The sequence below is a fragment of the Pseudophryne corroboree genome, chromosome 12, assembly GCF_028390025.1.
Source record: "Pseudophryne corroboree isolate aPseCor3 chromosome 12, aPseCor3.hap2, whole genome shotgun sequence".
NCBI classification, from domain to species: Eukaryota; Metazoa; Chordata; class Amphibia; order Anura; family Myobatrachidae; genus Pseudophryne; species Pseudophryne corroboree.
The window spans coordinates 158,689,077-158,711,766 of record NC_086455.1 but is presented as its reverse complement, the minus strand read 5'-3'; the positions used below and the strand labels follow the sequence as shown (position 1 = coordinate 158,711,766).

General features: G+C 52.3%; 1 protein-coding gene across 2 annotated transcripts; it reads right to left on the bottom strand.

Moving 5' to 3' along the window:
* Window positions 1–15: 15 nt before the first annotated feature.
* LOC134981093 (uncharacterized) lies at window positions 16–21,781 on the bottom strand. Of its 2 annotated transcripts, none has more exons than XM_063948244.1 (12): window positions 21,536–21,781; window positions 19,704–19,877; window positions 19,325–19,430; window positions 13,707–13,835; window positions 13,308–13,524; window positions 10,898–11,020; window positions 8,746–8,933; window positions 8,476–8,672; window positions 8,172–8,275; window positions 8,004–8,064; window positions 1,031–1,128; window positions 16–471 (listed from the first exon to the last, which is right to left on the bottom strand). In XM_063948244.1, the coding sequence occupies exons 1-12, from the start codon at window positions 21,766–21,768 to the stop codon at window positions 254–256; spliced, it is 1,848 nt and encodes a 615-aa protein (XP_063804314.1). In that variant the 5' UTR covers window positions 21,769–21,781; the 3' UTR covers window positions 16–253. The 2 variants fall into 2 exon arrangements, with proteins under 2 accessions (XP_063804314.1, XP_063804315.1); XM_063948245.1 differs by having other exon boundaries at window positions 8,178–8,275.
* Window positions 21,782–22,690: the final 909 nt, after the last annotated feature.

Below are 22,690 nucleotides of genomic sequence, written 5' to 3'. Positions count from 1 at the left end.
GGAAGAAACGCTATAGCATAATAATAATACATCGCTGTTAGTGAAAACACAAGGTGATAGCACAATAACACTGCCCCCACAGCTCCCTCTAGTGGCCACTCACTGTCACTGCATTGTGAAAAATCTACTGTACAACTCTTTGGTGCAGCCGATTTTGTAATAAAATAGCCCCCCTCCCCCCCATCCACTGTCCCTTCTGTAGCTGATTGACAGTGACAACAGATTTCATATTTATATATAAAGACGACCTCCGCTAAGTACCCACGTCCAGCTTGAACTTGGGGGTGTCACTATAGAAGTTTCCAGCACCATCAGACCCCCCGATGATGAGGACCCTGCACATGCTCCGCTTTCCACGCTTCTCCTTGTCAGAGTCTGTCAGGTGGGAGGAGGTGAGGTTCAGCAAGGAGTGGCCGGCCCGAGGCAGCTGGGAGCTCGCCCCAAACGTGACAGAGCTCCAGGACGCGGTGTCTGTGGTCAGAGCAGAGATATCGCACATTAGTAAGTGTGTCAAAACGTTCTCATCGTGACTAAGGTGATAGCTTATAGAGGAGCCTTAAACATGGGGAGGGCCTGCCGCTTGTGGGGTCTCAGCCGACCTAATGACCGTGTCGACCAATAACGGCCGACCTATTGATTGTCGACCCGACGATCCACACCCACCTGTGGCTAGAGACCTCAGGTAGCGTCTCTAGATATTGGGGAAAAATTTACTAAAGCTTCTAAAACAGAGAATTGGTGAAGTTGCCCATAGCAACCAATCAGATGCTGTTTAACATTTTCTAAAAGGCAATAGAGAAATTATAAACCGCATCTGATTGGTTGCTATGGGCAACATCACCAAATCTCTGTTTTAGAAGCTTTAGTAAATTTACCCCATTGAATACAGCCTGCTGGAAGCCACCTCTTTCGGGGCCCCAGAGGAATGGCACGCTGGTACTTATGGCCCCAGATTAAAGGAAGTTGCCAGTGAGGAAAAGCAGAAACTCCAGACTTTTATCGGAGCTTCCACCGGAGCCCTAACACTTACCGAGGTTAAAAATGAAGGCGTCTCTCAGGGCCCCGGTTCCGGAACATCCTCCGTGGATCAGGAGCTTATGCTCAGACAGCTGCATAGCGGCGTGGAAGCTGCCGAGATGAAAACACAGGGCAGGGTAGAAAGGATGTAATGAGGACAGTAGCGGGATATTCGGGGAGGGGGTCAGGGGGGAGATCACAGAGCGTTTAGAATACATTAATTTCTTCATTGCTATTGGCACAAGTGGGCGGGATCTGGTGATAACAAAGATGGCGGCTCAGGAACCAGCCTAGAGGGTCCTCAGGGCCTGATTCCAATTTGCACACAATGTCAATGTTTGCGCAGTTGGGTGATTATCAGCGGACTCACATTCGTCGCGGTCACACTGCGCAGAGTGAGGATATATAGGCAAGTGACTGACAGACTTGGGGCGTTCAGCATCTCAGATCCCGCGGCCATCCTGCGTTACTATGGGGCTTACTCAGGGAGTCAACGTTGCGACTGCCGAGATGTTGCAATGGGTCCGGAGGGTGTCAGTTTGTTTCCGTGCGGCTGCTACACTTACGTTTCTCTGACGTCCTATTGGATGCTGGGACTCCGTCAGGACCATGGGGAATAGCGGCTCCGCAGGAGACAGGGCACAAAATTTAAAAGTTTGACCACTAGGTGGTGTGTACTGGCTCCTCCCCCTATGACCCTCCTCCAAGCCTCAGTTAGGTTTTTGTGCCCGTCCGAGCAGGGTGCAATCTAGGTGGCTCTCATAAAGAGCTGCTTAGAGTAAAAGTTTTGATAGGTTTCTGATTTTCAGTGAGTCCTGCTGGCAACAGGCTCACTGCAACGAGGGACCTAGGGGAGAAGGAGTGAACTCACCTGCGTGCAGGATGGATTTGCTTCTTAGGCTACTGGACACTAGCTCCAGAGGGACGATCACAGGTACAGCCTGGATGGGTCACCGGAGCCGCGCCGCCGACCCCCTTGCAGATGCCGAAGTAAGAAGAGGTCCAGAAACCGGCGGCTGAAGGCTTTTCAGTCTTCATGAGGTAGCGCACAGCACTGCAGCTGTGCGTCATTGCGCTCAGGCACACTTCACACCAGCGGTCACGGAGGGTGCAGGGCGCTGGGGGGGGGCGCCCTGGGCAGCAATGAGATTACCTTTCTGACAAAAAAGAATACATCACATATAGTCCCTGAGGCTATATGGATGTATTTCACCCCTGCCAGGTCTCAGAAAAACCGGGAGAAGAGCCCGCCGGAATAGGGGGCGGGGCCTATCTCCTCAGCACACAGCGCCATTTTCCTACACAGCTCCGCTGCTAGGAAGGCTCCCAGGCTCTCCCCTGCACTGCACTACAGAAACAGGGTAAAAAACAGAGAGGGGGGGCATTTTTTAGCGATATTATATATATTTAAGCAGCTATAAGGAAACAACACTTATATAAGGTTGTTCCTATATAATTATAGCGCTTTGGTGTGTGCTGGCAAACTCTCCCTCTGTCTCCCCAAAGGGCTAGTGGGGTCCTGTCTTCTATCAGAGCATTCCCTGTGTGTCTGCTGTGTGTCGGTACGTGTGTGTCGACATGTATGAGGACGATGTTGGTGTGGAGGCGGAGCAATTGCCGGTAATGGTGATGTCACCCCCTAGGGAGTCGACACCGGAATGGATGGCTTTGTTTATGGAATTACGTGATAATGTCAGCACGCTGCAAAAGTCGGTTGACGACATGAGACGACCGGCAAACCAATTAGCACCTGTACAGGCGTCTCAAACACCGTCAGGGGCTGTAAAACGCCCTTTGCCTCAGTCGGTCGACACAGACCCAGACACCGAATCTAGTGTCGACGGTGAAGAAACGAACGTATTTTCCAGTAGGGCCACACGTTATATGATCACGGCAATGAAGGAGGCTTTGCATATCTCTGATACTGCAAGTACCACAAAAAGGGGTATTATGTGGGGTCTGAAAAAACTACCTGTAGTTTTTCCTGAATCAGAGGAATTGAATGACGTGTGTGATGAAGCGTGGGTTACCCCTGATAAAAAACTGCTAATTTCAAAGAAGTTATTGGCATTATACCCTTTCCCGCCAGAGGTTAGGGCGCGCTGGGAAACACCCCCTAGGGTGGACAAGGCGCTCACACATTTATCCAAACAAGTGGCGTTACAGTCTCCTGATACGGCCGCCCTCAAGGATCCAGCTGATAGGAGGCTGGAAAATACTCTAAAAAGTATATACACACATACTGGTGTTATACTGCGACCAGCAATCGCCTCAGCCTGGATGTGCAGTGCTGGGGTGGCTTGGTCGGAGTCCCTGACTGAAAATATTGATACCCTGGATAGGGACAGTATTTTATTGACTATAGAGCAATTAAAGGATGCATTCCTTTATATGCGAGATGCACAGAGAGATATCTGCACTCTGGCATCAAGAGTAAGTGCGATGTCCATATCTGCCAGAAGAAGTCTATGGACACGACAGTGGTCAGGCGATGCGGATTCCAAACGGCATATGGAAGTATTACCGTATAAAGGGGAGGAATTATTTGGGGTCGGTCTATCGGATTTGGTAGCCACGGCAACAGCCGGGAAGTCCACCTTTTTACCTCAAGTCCCCTCCCAACAGAAAAAGACGCAGTCTTTTCAGCCGCAGTCCTTTCGTTCCTATAAGAACAAGCGAGCAAAAGGACATTCATATTTGCCCCGAGGCAAAGGAAAGGGTAAGAGACTGCACCAAGCAGCCCCTTCCCAGGAGCAGAAGTCCTCCCCGGCTTCTGCAAAGGCCTCAGCATGACGCTGGGACCTTACAAGCGGACTCAGGGGCGGTGGGGGGTCGCCTCAAGAATTTCAGCGCACAGTGGGCTCACTCGCAGGTGGACCCCTGGATCCTGCAGGTAGTATCTCAGGGTTACAGGTTGGAATTCGAGAAGTCTCCCCCTCGCCGGTTCCTAAAGTCTGCTTTGCCAACGTCTCCCTCCGACAGGGCGACGGTATTGGAAGCCATTCACAAGCTGTATTCTCAGCAGGTGATAGTTAAGGTACCCCTTCTACAACAGGGAAAGGGGTATTACTCCACGCTATTTGTGGTACCGAAGCCGGACGGCTCGGTAAGACCTATTTTAAATCTGAAATCTCTGAACCTGTACATACAAAAATTCAAGTTCAAGATGGAGTCACTCAGAGCAGTGATAGCGAATCTGGAAGAAGGGGATTTTATGGTGTCCTTGGACATCAAGGATGCTTACCTTCATGTCCCAATTTGCCCTTCACACCAAGGGTTCCTCAGGTTCGTGGTACAAAACTGTCATTATCAGTTTCAGACGCTGCCGTTTGGATTGTCCACGGCACCCAGGGTCTTTACCAAGGTGATGGCCGAAATGATGATCCTTCTTCGAGATCCCGACGACACGTCTGATGTTCCTAGGGATGATTCTGGACACTGTTCAGAAAAAGGTATTTCTTCCAGAGGAGAAAGCCAGGGAGTTATCCGAACTAGTCAGGAACCTCCTAAAACCAGGGACAGTGTCTGTGCATCAATGCACAAGAGTCCTGGGAAAAATGGTGGCTTCTTACGAAGCGATTCCATTCGGCAGATTCCATGCACGAATTTTTCAGTGGGATCTGCTAGACAAATGGTCCGGATCGCATCGGCAGATGCATCAGCGGATAAAATTGTCGACAAGGACAAGGGTCTCTCTGCTATGGTGGTTGCAGAGTGCTCATTTGTTGGAGGGCCGCAGATTCGGCATACAGAACTGGGTCCTAGTGACCACGGATGCCAGCCTGAGAGGCTGGGGAGCGGTCACACAAGGAAGAAACTTCCAGGGCGTGTGGTCAAGCCTGGAAACGTCTCTTCACATAAATATACTGGAACTAAGAGCAATCTACAATGCTCTAAGCCTGGCAAAACCTCTGCTTCAGGGTCAGCCGGTGTTGATCCAGTTGGACAACATCACGGCAGTCGCCCACGTAAACAGACAGGGCGGCACAAGAAGCAGGAGGGCAATGGCAGAAGCTGCAAGGATTCTTCGCTGGGCGGAAAATCATGTGATAGCACTGTCGGCAGTGTTCATTCCGGGAGTGGACAACTGGGAAGCAGACTTCCTCAGCAGACACGATCTTCACCCGGGAGAGTGGGGACTTCATCCAGAAGTCTTCCACATGATTGTGGTCCATTGGGAAAGACCAATGGTGGACATGATGGCGTCCCGCCTCAACAAAAAACTGGACAGGTATTGCGCCAGGTCAAGAGATCCTCAGGCAATAGCTGTGGACGCTCTGGTAACACCATGGGTGTACCAGTCAGTGTATGTGTTCCCTCCTCTGCCTCTCATACCCAAGGTACTGAGAATTATACGGCAAAGGGGAGTAAGAACGATACTAGTGGCTCCGGACTGGCCAAGAAGGACTTGGTACCCGGAACTTCAGGAGATGCTCACGGAAGATCCGTGGCCTCTACCTCTAAGAAGGGATCTGCTTCAGCAGGGACCGTGTCTATTCCAAGACTTACCGCGGCTGCGTTTGACGGCATGGCGGTTGAACGCCGGATCCTAAAGGAAAAAGGCATTCCGGAAGAGGTCATCCCTACCCTGGTCAAAGCCAGGAAGGAGGTGACTGCACAACATTATCACCGCATTTGGAGAAAATATGTTGCGTGGTGTGAGGCCAGGAAGGCCCCGACAGAGGAATTTCAACTGGGTCGATTCCTACATTTCCTGCAAACAGGATTATCTATGGGCCTCAAATTAGGGTCCATTAAGGTTCAAATTTCGGCCCTGTCGATTTTCTTCCAGAAAGAATTGGCTTCAGTTCCTGAAGTCCAGACTTTTGTAAAAGGAGTACTACATATACAGCCCCCGTTTGTGCCCCCAGTGGCACCGTGGGATCTCAATGTAGTTTTGGATTTTCTCAAATCCCATTGGTTTGAGCCACTCAAATCGGTAGATTTGAAATATCTTACATGGAAAGTAACCATGCTACTGGCCCTGGCTTCAGCCAGGAGAGTGTCAGAATTGGCGGCTTTGTCGTATAAAAGCCCATATCTGATTTTCCATTCGGACAGGGCAGAATTGAGGACGCGCCCTCATTTTCTGCCTAAGGTGGTATCAGCGTTTCACCTGAACCAGCCTATTGTGGTGCCTGCGGCTACTAGCGATTTGGAGGATTCCAAGTTGCTTGACGTTGTCAGAGCATTGAAAATATATATTTCAAGGACGGCTGGAGTCAGAAAATCTGACTCGCTGTTTATACTATATGCACCCAACAAGATGGGTGCTCCTGCTTCTAAGCAGACGATTGCTCGTTGGATTTGTAGCACAATTCAACTGGCACATTCTGTGGCAGGCCTGCTACAGCCTAAATCTGTCAATGCCCACTCCACAAGGAAGGTGGGCTCATCTTGGGCAGCTGCCCGAGGGGTCTCGGCATTACAACTCTGCCGAGCAGCTACGTGGTCAGGGGAAAACAGTCACGTTTGTAAAATTCTACAAATTTGATACCCTGGCTAAGGAGGACCTGGAGTTCTCTCATTCGGTGCTGCAGAGTCATCCGCACTCTCCCGCCCGTTTGGGAGCTTTGGTATAATCCCCATGGTCCTGACGGAGTCCCAGCATCCACTAGGACGTCAGAGAAAATAAGATTTTACTTACCGATAAATCTATTTCTCATAGTCCGTAGTGGATGCTGGGCGCCCATCCCAAGTGCGGATTGTCTGCAATACTTGTACATAGTTATTATTACAAAAAAATCGGGTTGTTTATTGTTGTGAGCCATCTTTTCAGAGGCTCCTCTGTTATCATGCTGTTAACTGGGTTCAGATCACAAGTTGTACGGTGTGATTGGTGTGGCTGGTTTGAGTCTTACCCGGGATTCAAAATCCTTCCTTATTGTGTACGCTCGTCCCGGGCACAGTATCCTAACTGAGGCTTGGAAAAGGGTCATAGGGGGAGGAGCCAGTACACACCACCTAGTGGTCAAACTTTTAAATTTTGTGCCCTGTCTCCTGCGGAGCCGCTATTCCCCATGGTCCTGACGGAGTCCCAGCATCCACTACGGACTATGAGAAATAGATTTATCGGTAAGTAAAATCTTATTTTTTCTCATTGTCCGTAGACCGAAAAATCGCAGCTGTGTAGGTATTGGCGAACAAATGGGAATCAGTCCCTTAATACCTGGGCTCTTCTACCGCTACAGACTATCCCTACCCCTGAATGTCACAACGGTGTCGGCAGACAAAGGGCCAGCGGTCCTAGCGCTCCTTTCATGTGTTACTGGTTTATTTTGTATTGATGTAAACCTATAGACTCGGGTCCTAATAGTATCACTTCCTTCTACCATCACTTTTCATCAGATTAATATGAATGTCTGGAGCTTGAGGGGATGGAATTTGGTTTTATGCATCAGTATAGGTTTGGGAAGAGGGGCAGCGATGCTTTCGTTTATCTGCTGCTTATGTCTGCACCTGGCGTTCACAGTGCTAGTAATCTGCAGGCATAACGAGCGGATAAGCGACGGGATCAGAGTACAGATAGCGCCCACATGCTGCGCCTCTCCTGTTCCCATGTTACTTATAGTGTTGTGGTAGAAGCAGGAATTGCACAGTGGTAAGTAACGCAGCGTGGTTCACATGGAAACTATGAGCCATCGTCACAGGCTGAACCATATTAACAATGTCTACGCCAGAGTTTCTGGGGTGTGCCAGGTCACAGAATCCTTGGAGAGCCGCATTCAGCCCAAGAGCCGGCAGAAAGGCTTCTGTGGGCCGAAAGTGCAACAGCCTAGGACTAACAGTGCAGCGAGATATAAAGACGGCAATTACCTGCCGTGAGGCGCAGTGCTAGAGATTTTGATTCACCCAACTGCGAGGAAGGTCATTTACTGATAAATCTATAGACAGCTCTGGGGGTCTCGCCCACTAGCACATGAGATGACAGCAGAGACCGCCCCCCCCCCCCCCACCCCAGTTGTAGAGTGACAGAGATATCTCACCAGCGTGGGGACGGCTTCTCGGTGGAAGGTGAGAGGGACACGGCTGTGTATTCCATGTAACCTGTGGAAGAAGGAATTGTTGAGTAGATTGGGGCCTTTACGTATGAATTAGATGCACAGTGTATGTGCTGGACACGGAACGGAGTAATGTGAGATTGCCGGACTTACACTCACCCAGGTCCAGAATATGCACATCGTTCAGATAAACCGTCGAAGGAGAGCGCCGACCTCCAAACAGGACTAGACGGTTTCCCAGGAGCGTGGAGCTGTGACTAGAACGGGATAGCAGAGAGGTAAGACCCCTTACACCAAACAACATGGACCTTCAACAACCAACGACCGCCTCTTAGTGCAGCAACATCATTCTATGGATCGGTTTACTCTTCTCTCAACAGCTCTAATCCAGCCACAATTATTCTTCTTGACTGAAAGACGATTTTAACCCTGATCTACGGCTGCGTTGGTTACTCACCCGAATCGGGGCAGCGGCCTCTCTCCTTCCACGATGGGCTGGTACCAGATCTTGTACTCCGGGTTGAAGATATAAAGAGAATTGGTGGAGGATCCAGAGTCGGTCCCTGTCTGGGGACACAGACCCCCAAACACGTAGAGCTCTCGTTGGTACATGGTGGCACTGTGGTAGGACAACGTGGGGACCTTTCCCACCGCCTGGAGTAAGATGGAAGGCAGTGTGAGTTACTGATCTTTACACTGTGCACTCACAGAGATGGCCAATACTCACTGTGACCAACGTCCACTTCCAGTCCAAAGTGTCCAGCATATACACGTTGCTGAACCAACGGCTCTCCCTCATCCCTCCATACACAAACACTTTCTTGGTTTCGGGGTCGAAGGTTGCGGTGTGGCCCCGGGAACACTGCGGAGCAGAGCCGGAACACAAGCTGTCCATCTGGAACCAGAAGTCACTGTCTGATCGGGACAAATGGGACATGAGAAGGACATTAGGGGTTTGAGACTGTGAGACTCACTTAGCAATATGGAAACTATTAAAAGAGGTCTTCTATGAACTTCCGAAAAGTTGGGGGAATGGAATTCCCAGACTAGGTGTGATGACCCGAGTGTCCCTACCTGCCTCAACCCGGACAGTATACTTTTTTCCAGCCTGTTTCTGCAGCTCAGTATACGAGTACAATCGCACAGTGGGTGATCAGATCCTAGGTGCGCATCCACCACAACGCGCAGGCGCGCCAAACAACAGCAACAGGCATCGCTGGCCAGCGAAGGGATGGTGCGATAAAGCCGATCGCACGGGCGTTCGCAAGGTGATTGACAGGAAGAGGCCGTTTCTGGGTGGCAACTGACCGTTTTCAGGGAGTGTCTGGAAAAACGCAGGTGGTATCAAGCGTTTTCAGGGAGGGTGTCGGACGTCAGCTCTGACACAGATCAGCAGAATTCTATCGCACTTGAGGAGTAAGTCCTGGGCTGCGCAGAGACTGCACACACTGATTTTTTGCAGCTCTGCTAACACATAGGAACGCACAGTTACACGACTAAAATACACTCCCCCTGTAGGCGGCGACTATCTGAACGCAGGACAACTAAAAATGACCTCCTGAGTGTCAATGGAACTTTGCACATTATAATACAAATTAAGTGTTTGTGCATCACAGCTGCAATGAACAGGATTGTGCGTTGGCCATTAATAGGACATTATATTAATGAATAGAAGCCTGAAACGGGTGTTATCAGGGTAATAAGCCACAAATATTTAATGATGAATGGCCCCCTTAGAAATCAGCCCAGCCGGGAATCCAGACCGCCAGGGACACCGTTACATCCTGGGATTCAAAATCCAGCCAATGCCTGCGTCTGTCTGTAAGGACTAAGGGGCACATTTATCAAGGATCGCATAATGAAGGTGATCTGGACGGGATCTTACCGCCCTGGAACGCATTGCAATAGGCAATCCTATTGGCTGGATGCATTACCCAGCACATGCAGGAACAGGGCTTCCGAAAGGACTCTCGCCATGCAATGTGCTGGGTGGGCTGCCGGGGAGTCTGCGCATGCACAGTCAGCTCTGACCACGCTGCACAGGGGTGTAGTATGAGTGGCTGGCGGTCGGGATCCCGCCGCTGGTATGCTGGTCGCCGGTATCCCGGCCGGCGGCATACTCAAGACCACCCCTGCACGGAGGTCACTGCCGCCTACAAGTGCGATCTGTAGTTTATAGGCTACAATGGGCTACCGGTAGCTGCGGGGATCAATATCGGGAATGCATCGCATTCCGGATATTGGTAAACCTAGCAGCATCGCATCCCCCATAGAAACCTACGGGGGGATGCGGCCGCGGCCAGCAATGGAGGGATTGCAGTAGGTATCGGAGATACCGGCTGCGGTCCCACCTTCTTACATGCAGGTGTTACTTAATACTTGTGGCTAAACCCTAAAACCGGGTGTTCTTACGGGGATATAGCCGCAAATATACTAAATATCGTCCCCGCGCATTACCATCCGTACGCATGCGCAGTTGTTCGATAATCGGCCGCTGTGTGAATTCACACAACATCGGTCAGGTCTGAATTAGGCCCACAGTGTGTAGTTCGGTGGTTCCCAAACTTTTCTGAATCACGGTGCCCTAGAGTATCAGAATTGTTTACACGGCCCCCTTAGGCCAAGAGTTTCTTATTGAGAAATTCAGAAAAGAATATTAAATGAAGTCAATGTGTTTATACGTCGTCTTTAGGGTCCGTTATGTGGTGAGGGACAGGATTCACTTCTGTTTGTCCACATATTTTATGATTGGAAGCGACAAGAACTGGTTTTGCCTATTACATTGACCATAAATAATTGGAATTGGTCCTGGATCACCAACCCAGGGCACCCGAGGCACCACGGCACACAGTTCGAAAACCACTGGGAGGAACGTGTACCTATTTCCAGCTTCCACAGGGAGTCCCGACAGGGCTTCTCATTGGCTCCTTCTCCACCAATCAGAACGGCTGTATCTGGATCACAAAGGCAGACGCTCTGCCACCACCGTGCAGAGGGGTAAACTGCGGGGATACACAATGTAGAAACATAGGGGTACTACGACTCCAGGATTCTTGTATGGATGAGAGTTTTTGTTTTGTCTTTCTAGCAAGCGATTCAGCCAATTGAGAATATATTTTATAGGGACTTATTTCTTCATGCAAAAAATACTTTTTTATTACAAGCCAATGCTGTACATGCCATATCCAGTATGTAACACCACAAATAACACATAAAGAGCATTACAGATAATCTAATGAGTAGACGCTATTTCCACGCTGTCCTGAACGCACATGCAATGACTGGGCTAGATGTACAGGACACACAGAGGAAGGAAGGAGAGTGGGGAGGTCTGAGCGGTGCAGGAAGGGGGGAGGAAGTGACTCACTGAAAAGAAGAAGTGTGAAGTCTGTCCTCAGACACACAGGGAGTCAGATGTACATCTGTAACCCCTTCCTAGGCTTTGTGGTGCGACTCTGATTCGGTCTGGCAGAGCCTGTAGCATAAGCGCTGGTATTCAGCAAATCCCTAATACTGTTTTAGCAGGGGCAGGGAAAGGTATACCTAGGGGCAAGAGCGGGCAGAGAAAGATACACCCTGTGGTGGGTGTGCGGGCAGGAAAAGGTATACCTAAGGGCAAGAGCGGGCAGGGAAAGGTACGCCCTGTGGCAGGTGCGGGCAGGGAAAGGTATACCCTGTGGTGGGTGTGCAGGCAGGAAAAGGTATACCTAGGGGCAAGAGCGGGCAGAGAAAGATACACCCTGTGGTAGGTGTGCGGGCAGGGAAAGGTATACCTAAGAGCGAAAGCAGGCAGGGAAAGTAAGACCCAAGGTAAGAGCGGGCAGGGAAAGGTACACCCTGTGGTGGGTGTGCGGGCAGGGAAAGGTATACCTAAGGGCAAGAGCGGGCAGGGAAATATACACCCTGTGGTGGGTGTACGGGCAGGGAAAGGTATACCTAAGGGCAAGAGCGGGCAGGGAAATATACACCCTGTGGCAGGTGTGAGTAGGTAAAGGCAGACCGAGGGCAGGGAAAGTACACCCCATGGCAGCAATGTGTAGGTAAACCCTGTGGCAGGTATGGGCAGGGAAAGGCAGACCGGGGGCAGGAGCAGTCAGAGAAAGGCAGACCCGGGGCAGGAGCAGTCAGAGAAAGGCAGACCCGGGGCAGGAGCAGGCAGGGAAAGACAGACCCGGGGCAGGAGCAGGCAGGGAAAGACAGACCCGGGGCAGGAGCAGGCAGGGAAAGACAGACCCGGGGCAGGAGCAGGCAGAGAAAGACAGACCCGGGCAGGAGCAGGCAGGGAAAGACAGGCCAGGGGCAGGAGCAGGCAGAGAAAGGCAGACCCGGGCAGGAGCAGGCAGAGAAAGGCAGACCCGGGGCAGGAGCAGGCAGGGAAAGGCAGACCCGGGGCAGGAGCAGGCAGGGAAAGGCAGACCCGGGGCAGGAGCAGGCAGGGAAAGGCAGACCCGGGGCAGGAGCAGGCAGGGAAAGGCAGACCCGGGGCAGGAGCAGGCAGGGAAAGGCAGACCCGGGGCAGGAGCAGGCAGGGAAAGGCAGACCCGGGGCAGGAGCAGGCAGGGAAAGGCAGACCCGGGGCAGGAGCAGGCAGGGAAAGGCAGACCCGGGGCAGGAGCAGGCAGGGAAAGGCAGACCCGAGGCAGAGAAAGGCAGACCCGAGGCAGGGAAGGGCAGACCCGGGGCAGGGAAGCGCAGACCCGGGGCAGGGAAGCGCAGACCCGGGGCAGGGAAGCGCAGACCCGGGGCAGGGAAGCGCAGACCCGGGGCAGGGAAGCGCAGACCCGGGGCAGGGAAGGGCAGACCCGGGGCAGGGAAGGGCAGACCCGGGGCAGGGAAGCGCAGACCCGGGGCAGGGAAGCGCAGACCCGGGGCAGGGAAGGGCAGACCCGGGGCAGGGAAGGGCAGACCCGGGGCAGGGAAGGGCAGACCCGGGGCAGGGAAGGGCAGACCCGGGGCAGGGAAGGGCAGACCCGGGGCAGGGAAGGGCAGACCCGGGGCAGGAGCACACAGGGAAATAAAGACACCATAGCAGAAGTGGGTGGAGAAATTCAGAGCTGGGGCAGGAGCAGGCACAGAAAGACAGAATTGGGTCAGGAGTGGGCAGAGGAACAACAGTGATATGGGGTATCTTTGCTATGTGTCTATGCCACCACATCATGTTCAGGGACAGTGTCCCCCCCCAAATGCTGTGCCTACTGTATGCATGGGGACCATGATTCCTTGAGGATGGTAGAGCTTGGCGGTTCTCCCCATAGCTAGCCTACCTTGAGAGTCATATTGACCACTTACCTGCCCCGGGGGTGCCATCCTCAGAGCCTTTGCTACCAAAGCGTAGTCTCCTGGGATTTCTGGGTATTACGTTTGCTCTCCTGTAAGGATCTTGCCCTCCTGCCGCCGCTTCCTTGAGGATGGGGGGCAGATTTAAAGCAGCTTTCTTTAGAGGGGGCGAGTCTTTCAGTATGGCGCTGGTAGCCAGCTGGGGGCCCTCTGCACTATGATCTTTCTCCTGTAAAGAAGAATGGTCATACACTTGTGAGCATGTCCCTTCCCGAGGCAAATTCATCCACACCCATGCATTATAAGCTTTCCCAGTTATAGGGTCACAGTGATAATACATGGCATATAATATATTGTACACATCGTGCAGAACCCAAACAAGTGCCACTCTCAGGGCATTCGGATACGCACCTCTCTTGGAGCTTCCAGTATTCTCACGTGGGCGATAGTGCTCTCCGAGAGCAGTGGGCTACTGGGTGGTCCCACACTAAGTCTTTTCCTGGCTGGAGTGCTGCTACTGAACCCCGAACCTTTCATGACCTGAGGGAAGACAACACAGAGGGCAGGTGACCAGCAGAGGGAAGACATAGTGCAGGAGGGCAGGTGACCAGCAGAGGCTAGACCCAGCGCAGGGGGCGGGTGACCAGCAGAGGGAAGACCCAGCGCAGGGGGCGGGTGACCAGCAGAGGGAAGACCCAGCGCAGGAGGGCAGGTGACCAGCAGAGGGAAGACATAGTGCAGGAGGGCAGGTGACCAGCAGAGGGAAGACACAGTGCAGGAGGACAGGTGACCAGCAGAGGCTAGACCCAGCGCAGGGGGCGGGTGACCAGCAGAGGGAAGACCCATCACAGGGGGCAGGTGACCAGCAGAGGGAAGACCCAGCGCAGGAGGGTGGGTGACCAGAAGGGGGCTGGTGACCAGCAGAGGGAAGACCCAATGCAGAGGGCAGGTGACCAGCAGAGGGAAGACTCCGCAGGGGCAGGTCACCAGCAAAGGGAAGACACTGCACGGACAGGTTACCAGCATACTACAGAAAGAAAACCAGGCAAGGGCGAGTGACAAGCGAAGGTAGATTCAGGGCAGGGAGTGGATGACCAGCAGGGGGCGGGAGTCTAGTAGGTAGATGATCAGCATAAATAAGAGGAGAGACACAAAGCAGAGGGTGGGTTGACCAGCATACAGCAGAGGAGAGATACAACGCAGAGGGCGGGTGACTAGCATACAGCAGAGGGGAGAAACAAGGCAGAGGGCGGGTGACTAGCATACAGCAGAGGAGAGAAACAAGGCAGAGGGCGGGTGACCAGCATACAGCAGAGGAGAGAAACAAGGCAGAGGGCGGGTGACCATCATACAGAAGAGGGGAGAAACAAGGCAGAGGGCGGGTGACTAGCATACTGAAGAGGGGAGAAACAAGGCAGAGGGCGGGTGACTATCATACAGAAGAGGGGAGAAACAAGGCAGAGGGCGGGTGACTATCATACAGAAGAGGGGAGAAACAAGGCAGAGGGCGGGTGACTATCATACAGAAGAGGGGAGAAACAAGGCAGAGGGCGGGTGACTATCATACAGAAGAGGGGAGAAACAAGGCAGAGGGCGGGTGACTATCATACAGAAGAGGGGAGAAACAAGGCAGAGGGCGGGTGACTATCATACAGAAGAGGGGAGAAACAAGGCAGAGGGCGGGTGACTATCATACAGAAGAGGGGAGAAACAAGGCAGAGGGCGGGTGACTATCATACAGAAGAGGGGAGAAACAAGGCAGAGGGCGGGTGACTATCATACAGAAGAGGGGAGAAACAAGGCAGAGGGCGGGTGACTATCATACAGAAGAGGGGGGAGAAACAAGGCAGAGGGCGGGTGACTATCATACAGAAGAGGGGAGAAACAAGGCAGAGGGCGGGTGACTATCATACAGAAGAGGGGAGAAACAAGGCAGAGGGCGGGTGACTATCATACAGAAGAGGGGAGAAACAAGGCAGAGGGCGGGTGACTATCATACAGAAGAGGGGAGAAACAAGGCAGAGGGCGGGTGACTATCATACAGCAGAGGAGAGAAACAAGGCAGAGGGCGGGTGACTATCATACAGAAGAGGGGAGAAACAAGGCAGAGGGCGGGTGACTATCATACAGAAGAGGGGAGAAACAAGGCAGCGGGCGGGTGACTATCATACAGAAGAGGGGAGAAACAAGGCAGAGGGCGGGTGACTATCATACAGAAGAGGGGAGAAACAAGGCAGAGGGCGGGTGACTATCATACAGAAGAGGGGAGAAACAAGGCAGAGGGCGGGTGACTATCATACAGAAGAGGGGAGAAACAAGGCAGAGGGCGGGTGACTATCATACAGAAGAGGGGAGAAACAAGGCAGAGGGCGGGTGACTATCATACAGAAGAGGGGAGAAACAAGGCAGAGGGCGGGTGACTATCATACAGCAGAAGGAAGATAAAAAGGCAGAGTGTGAAATAATAGAAGACAGCAGAGGGGAGATACAAGGTAGAGGGCAGGTGACCAGCATACAGTGGAGGGGTGATACAGATATAGCCACACTCATCTTTGCGCGATGCGCACGTATCGCCGCACAGCTGGTGCAACTATTGTACCTGTGACTAATTCACACATGTATGTCCATAGGAATGAATGGAGTCTTCACTGGATGAAAATAGTCGCAGCCTGGTGCGCCAAGCAGCATGCCGCATCACAGCAAAGCTAAACATGGCTACACATGTACAAGGCAGAGGGTGGGTGACCAGCATACAGCAGATACAAGGCAGAGGCTGTGTGACCAGCATACAGCAGATACAAGGCAGAGGCTGTGTGACCAGCATACAGCAGATACAAGGCAGAGGCTGTGTGACCAGCATACAGCAGATACAAGGCAGAGGCTGTGTGACCAGCATACAGCAGATACAAGGCAGAGGCTGTGTGACCAGCATACAGCAGATACAAGGCAGAGGCTGGATGACCAGCATACAGCAGATACAAGGCAGAGGGTGGGTGACCAGCATACAGCAGATACAAGGCAGAGGCTGGGTGACCAGCATACAGCAGATACAAGGCAGAGGGTGGGTGACCAGCATACAGCAGATACAAGGCAGAGGGTGGGTGACCAGCATACAGCAGATACAAGGCAGAGGCTGTGTGACCAGCATACAGCAGATACAAGGCAGAGGCTGTGTGACCAGCATACAGCAGATACAAGGCAGAGGCTGGATGACCAGCATACAGCAGATACAAGGCAGAGGGTGGGTGACCAGCATACAGCAGATACAAGGCAGAGGCTGTGTGACCAGCATACAGCAGATACAAGGCAGAGGCTGTGTGACCAGCATACAGCAGATACAAGGCAGAGGCTGTGTGACCAGCATACAGCAGATACAAGGCAGAGGCTGTGTGACCAGCATACAGCAGATACAAGGCAGAGGCTGGATGACCAGCATACAGCAGATACAAGGCAGAGGCTGGATGACCAGCATACAGCAGATACAAGGCAGAGGCTGTGTGACCAGCATACAGCAGATACAAGGCAGAGGCTGTGTGACCAGCATACAGCAGATACAAGGCAGAGGCTGTGTGACCAGCATACAGCAGATACACGGCAGAGGCTGTGTGACCAGCATACAGCAGATACAAGGCAGAGGCTGTGTGACCAGCATACAGCAGATACAAGGCAGAGGCTGGGTGACCAGCATACAGCAGATACAAGGCAGAGTCTGGGTGACCAGCATACAGCAGATACAAGGCAGAGGCTGGGTGACCAGCATACAGCAGATACACGGCAGAGGCTGTGTGACCAGCATACAGCAGATACACGGCAGAGGCTGTGTGACCAGCATACAGCAGATACACGGCAGAGGCTGTGTGACCAGCATACAGCAGATACAAGGCAGAGGCTGTGTGACCAGCATACTGCAGATACAAGGCAGAGGCTGTGTGACCAGCATACAGCAGATACAAGGCAGAGGCTGGATGACCAGCATACAGCAGATACAAGGCAGAGGCTGGATGACCAGCATACAGCAGATACAAGGCAGAGGCTGTGTGACCAGCATACAGCAGATACAAGGCAGAGGCTGTGTGACCAGCATACAGCAGATACAAGGCAGAGGCTGTGTGACCAGCATACAGCAGATACACGGCAGAGGCTGTGTGACCAGCATACAGCAGATACAAGGCAGAGGCTGTGTGACCAGCATACAGCAGATACAAGGCAGAGGCTGGGTGACCAGCATACAGCAGATACAAGGCAGAGTCTGGGTGACCAGCATACAGCAGATACAAGGCAGAGGCTGGGTGACCAGCATACAGCAGATACAAGGCAGAGGCTGTGTGACCAGCATACAGCAGATACACGGCAGAGGCTGTGTGACCAGCATACAGCAGATACACGGCAGAGGCTGTGTGACCAGCATACAGCAGATACAAGGCAGAGGCTGTGTGACCAGCATACTGCAGATACAAGGCAGAGGGTGGGTGACCAGCATACAGCAGATACAAGGCAGAGGCTGGATGACCAGCATACAGCAGATGTAAGGCAGAGGGTGGGTGACCAGCATACAGCAGATGTAAGGCAGAGGGTGGGTGACCAGCATACAGAGGGTGTGTGACCAGCATACAGCAGATACAAGGCAGAGGCTGTGTGACCAGCATACAGCAGATGTAAGGCAGAGGGTGGGTGACCAGCATACAGCAGATGTAAGGCAGAGGGTGGGTGACCAGCATACAGCAGATGTAAGGCAGAGGGTGGGTGACCAGTAAGGCAGAGGGTGGGTGACCAGCATACTGCAGATACAAGGCAGAGGCTGTGTGACCAGCATACAGCAGATACAAGGCAGAGGCTGGATGACCAGCATACAGCAGATACAAGGCAGAGGCTGTGTGACCAGCATACAGCAGATACAAGGCAGAGGCTGTGTGACCAGCATACAGCAGATACACGGCAGAGGCTGTGTGACCAGCATACTGCAGATACAAGGCAGAGGCTGTGTGACCAGCATACTGCAGATACAAGGCAGAGGGTGGGTGACCAGCATACAGCAGATGTAAGGCAGAGGGTTGGTGACCAGCATACAGCAGATGTAAGGCAGAGGGTGGGTGACCAGCATACAGCAGATGTAAGGCAGAGGGTGGGTGACCAGCATACAGCAGATGTAAGGCAGAGGGTGGGTGACCAGCATACAGAGGGTGTGTGACCAGCATACAGCAGATACAAGGCAGAGGCTGTGTGACCAGCATACAGCAGATGTAAGGCAGAGGGTGGGTGACCAGCATACAGCAGATGTAAGGCAGAGGGTGGGTGACCAGTAAGGCAGAGGGTGGGTGACCAGCATACTGCAGATACAAGGCAGAGGGTGGGTGACCAGCATACAGCAGATGTAAGGCAGAGGGTGGGTGACCAGCATACAGCAGATGTAAGGCAGAGGGTGGGTGACCAGCATACAGCAGATGTAAGGCAGAGGGTGGGTGACCAGCATACAGCAGATGTAAGGCAGAGGGTGGGTGACCAGCATACAGCAGATGTAAGGCAGAGGGTGGGTGACCAGCATACAGCAGATGTAAGGCAGAGGGTGGGTGACCAGCATACAGTAGATGTAAGGCAGAGGGTGGGTGACCAGCATACAGCAGATGTAAGGCAGAGGGTGGGTGACCAGCATACAGCAGATGTAAGGCAGAGGGTGGGTGACCAGCATACAGCAGATGTAAGGCAGAGGGTGGGTGACCAGCATACAGCAGATGTAAGGCAGAGGGTGGGTGACCAGCATACAGCAGATGTAAGGCAGAGGGTGGGTGACCAGCATACAGCAGATATAAGGCAGAGGGTGGATGACTAGCAGACACAACAGGGGGCAGGTTAGTAGCCAACAGCAGAGGGGCAACACAGCGCAGGAAGATGTCTCAGTTTTATCCTGGTAGTATGAGGACATTGGTGAATGGGAAGTCATACAGGTGCCAGTGGTGGAGGATGGCAGGAAGAGGGCAGGCACTCAGCAGACAGACCAGCAGGTGGGAGCCTCTCGTGCTCCCGTGTGATACCTTCCCAGTTACAATCAGAAACAGTTTAGCTGGAATTCCCTGAGCCGCCAGTTTCACGCAGTCCATGACGATGTCCAGGCTCCACTCGCCCTCCCATACTAGCGATCTACAGGGACACAGATAGGAGAGACGATGAGCCACCAACAGAACGTGTGAAGAACCCAACACAATGCCAGAACTTCCATCCTGCATGTGATGTCCTACATCATTCTGACTGGGGGCAGCCATGACGGTGTACACAGAGAGGTACATAGTAACAGGGTGAGACAAGGACCAGGGATCTCATTACAGTATGGTTCTGCCAACATAACACCCCGTTACTACCGTTTCTTGTATGTGACCCACTTGTAGGGCCTGGGACACTTGTGACGTCCATTACCTGCAGCCAGATGACAGCTTTCCTATGTGCTGCGGCTGGCCGGACCCCGTACTCAGCTGAGCAGTCACAACGGTGTCTCTGGTGTATGAGGTCCAATCCCCCAGGCTGAAGAGCAGCAGCTGTTTGGGGAGGGGGAGAGGCAACGGCAGCTGGAACCCCATCCGACTTCCCTTACTGCAGAGAGACACATATACTCATAGAACACACAGATCACATGTACTGTGAGGAGAGGGCCACACCCGCGACAGGGCAGGGGTACTGTACCTTCATCAATCCATACGTAGCGGGGGACATGGATCAGGCATTGGAGAGCGATAAAGGGAAGACACTGCCCATAGCAACCAATCATAGACTGTGCTAAATAAATGACAGAGGAAAATCTGTTGCTATAGGCAACGTCTCCACACTCTCAAAGGCTTGACACCTCTCACCCATATTATTACACAGACAGAGGTGCCACAAGGTTCTTAGGTTGGGGGCTCAGGTACCATTTCATTTTGATGCCCCTAAATCGCTGAATGTCACCCCGTCAGGAACAGCTGGACTTACCAACCACACCACCTACCTAAATGTGGTGAGAAAAGGGTGATGGGCAGGTCACTGGGGGGTATATGGGGTAATATGGAATATATAATATACAGGTGTACCTGTGGTATGATGGGCAGGTCACTGGGGGGTATATGGGGTAATATGGAATATATAATATACACATGTACCTGTGGTATGATGGGCAGGTCACTGGGGGTATATGGGGTAATATGGAATATATAATATACAGGTGTACCTGTGGTATGATGGGCAGGTCACTGGGGGGTATATGGGGTAATATGGAATATATAATATACAGGTGTACCTGTGGTATGATGGGCAGGTCACTGGGGGGTATATGGGGTAATATGGAATATATAATATACACATGTACCTGTGGTATGATGGGCAGGTCACTGGGGGTATATGGGGTAATATGGAATATATAATACACAGGTGTACCTGTGGTATGATGGGTAGGTCACTGTGGGGTATATGGGGTAATATGGAATATATAATATACAGGTGTACCTGTGGTATGCTGGGCAGGTCACTGGGGGGTATATGGGGTAATATGGAATATATAATATACAGGTGTACCTGTGGTATGATGGGCAGGTCACTGGGGGTATATGGGGTAATATGGAATATATAATATACAGGTGTACCTGTGGTATGCTGGGCAGGTCACTGGGGGTATATGGGGTAATATGGAATATATAATATACAGGTGTACCTGTGGTATGCTGGGCAGGTCACTGGGGGGTATATGGGGTAATATGGAATATATAATATACAGGTGTACCTGTGGTATGCTGGGCAGGTCACTGGGGGTATATGGGGTAATATGGAATATATAATATACAGGTATACCTGTGGTATGCTGGGCAGGTCACTGGGGGGTATATGGGGTAATATGGAATATATAATATACACATGTACCTGTGGTATGATGGGCAGGTCACTGGGGGTATATGGGGTAATATGGAATATATAATATACAGGTGTACCTGTGGTATGCTGGGCAGGTCACTGGGGGGTATATGGGGTAATATGGAATATATAATATACACATGTACCTGTGGTATGATGGGCAGGTCACTGGGGGGGGGGGGGGGGGTATATGGAGTAATATGGAATATATAATATACAGGTGTACCTGTGGTATGATGGGCAGGTCACTGGGGGTATATGGGGTATATAAATACAGAGTAACGGTAGATGCTAAAATCACACAGTAACCCCCCTCACCAGACGCACTCTGCCTCTGTTAGGCCGCACGATGGCACCACATACTCTCCCACCTGATCATCTGCCGCGGTGCCTCCAGCACCGACCACAGCGCGTAGAATTCTACCCGCCCCATAGTACCGCCACCCCGGACTCCGACTCTGCCTCTGCTCCGGCATGGGGCGCCAGGAGGTCGGGCTTGTGTATGGGGAACGGGCTGCCTGTGAGTCAAGGGAGGCGGAGCTGTTGCATGAGGGGCGGAGCTGCTGTCGGCTGCGGAGCAGTAGGTAGGAGGCCGGGCTTGCATGAGAGGCGGAGATTAATGCGTATGGGGGCGGGAGTTATGGCATAGGGGCGGACCTTGAACCAGGAATTGGGGAGGGGCTAGATAGTAGGGGGTGGGGAAGCTGCAGCCTGGAGGCGTAGCCTCTCTGATTGCTGTAGTGTGAGTGTGAGGGGGGATAGTGGGACAGGTTGGTGCCAGTGAGCTAACACTCTGCTGCTGCTGCTTGTCACATGTGTTTTCCACCTGCTGAGAGCCCTCACACAGACTGGCAGCAGTAATGGGCAGGAAGGCATCAGCAGTGCATTGACACATGACAGAAAGGCGCTGATTGGCTGGAGCACCCTTTATCATACACAAGAAGTTTTAAAACTCGTTCCATATGGTAAAACTCATTGATAAATAATCCCGTGTACACCTATTTCCTGGGTTTCTGTGTCACAGCAGTTATATGGCGCACACAGGGGGGGTCTCATGAGAGTAGAGGCCCCTCCCTCCTCAGTCAGCACATGCACAGTGAAGACTCCAGCCTTATGCACATGGTTGGTTCTATATCGGAGGGGCTGAAGGGACCTTGTGACGTATTGAGGGGAGGAGCTACGTTACCAGGGGGAGGGGCTACGGGCGAACAGGGTACCCGAAAAGTACGCTCGCCACGCTTCGGGCACGGTGGCTCGCTTCGCTCACCACCTAATTACTAAAGGTAATAGTTGGTGGCGTGGATAGTAGAGGAACTATCCCGCTGGCCTAGCTCCTCCCCCTTGCGTCGTAACTCCTCCCTCTTACGGAAAAGGTCCCTTAGCCCACTTGATTCTAGCACATATCTCCATGAAATGGTGCCGGTGACATTTTCCCGGTGATTTTTCTCTTAGGCAAGTTGGTCGCATTCTTGCAGGGTGTGTGGCCTTTTATAGATACGCCAATGAGCACACACACCTATTACGCA

Coding starts and splice junctions, on each gene's coding strand:
- LOC134981093 (XM_063948244.1), bottom strand. CDS start 21,768: ATGCAAGCCCGGCCTCCTACCTACTGCTCCGCAGCCGACAGCAGCTCC. Junction 8,276..8,475: donor AGGCCGCTGCCCCGATTCGG/GTGAGTAACCAA, acceptor ATCCCGTTCTAG/TCACAGCTCCACGCTCCTGG. Junction 1,129..8,003: donor GAGAAGCCGTCCCCACGCTG/GTGAGATATCTC, acceptor TCATCTCGGCAG/CTTCCACGCCGCTATGCAGC.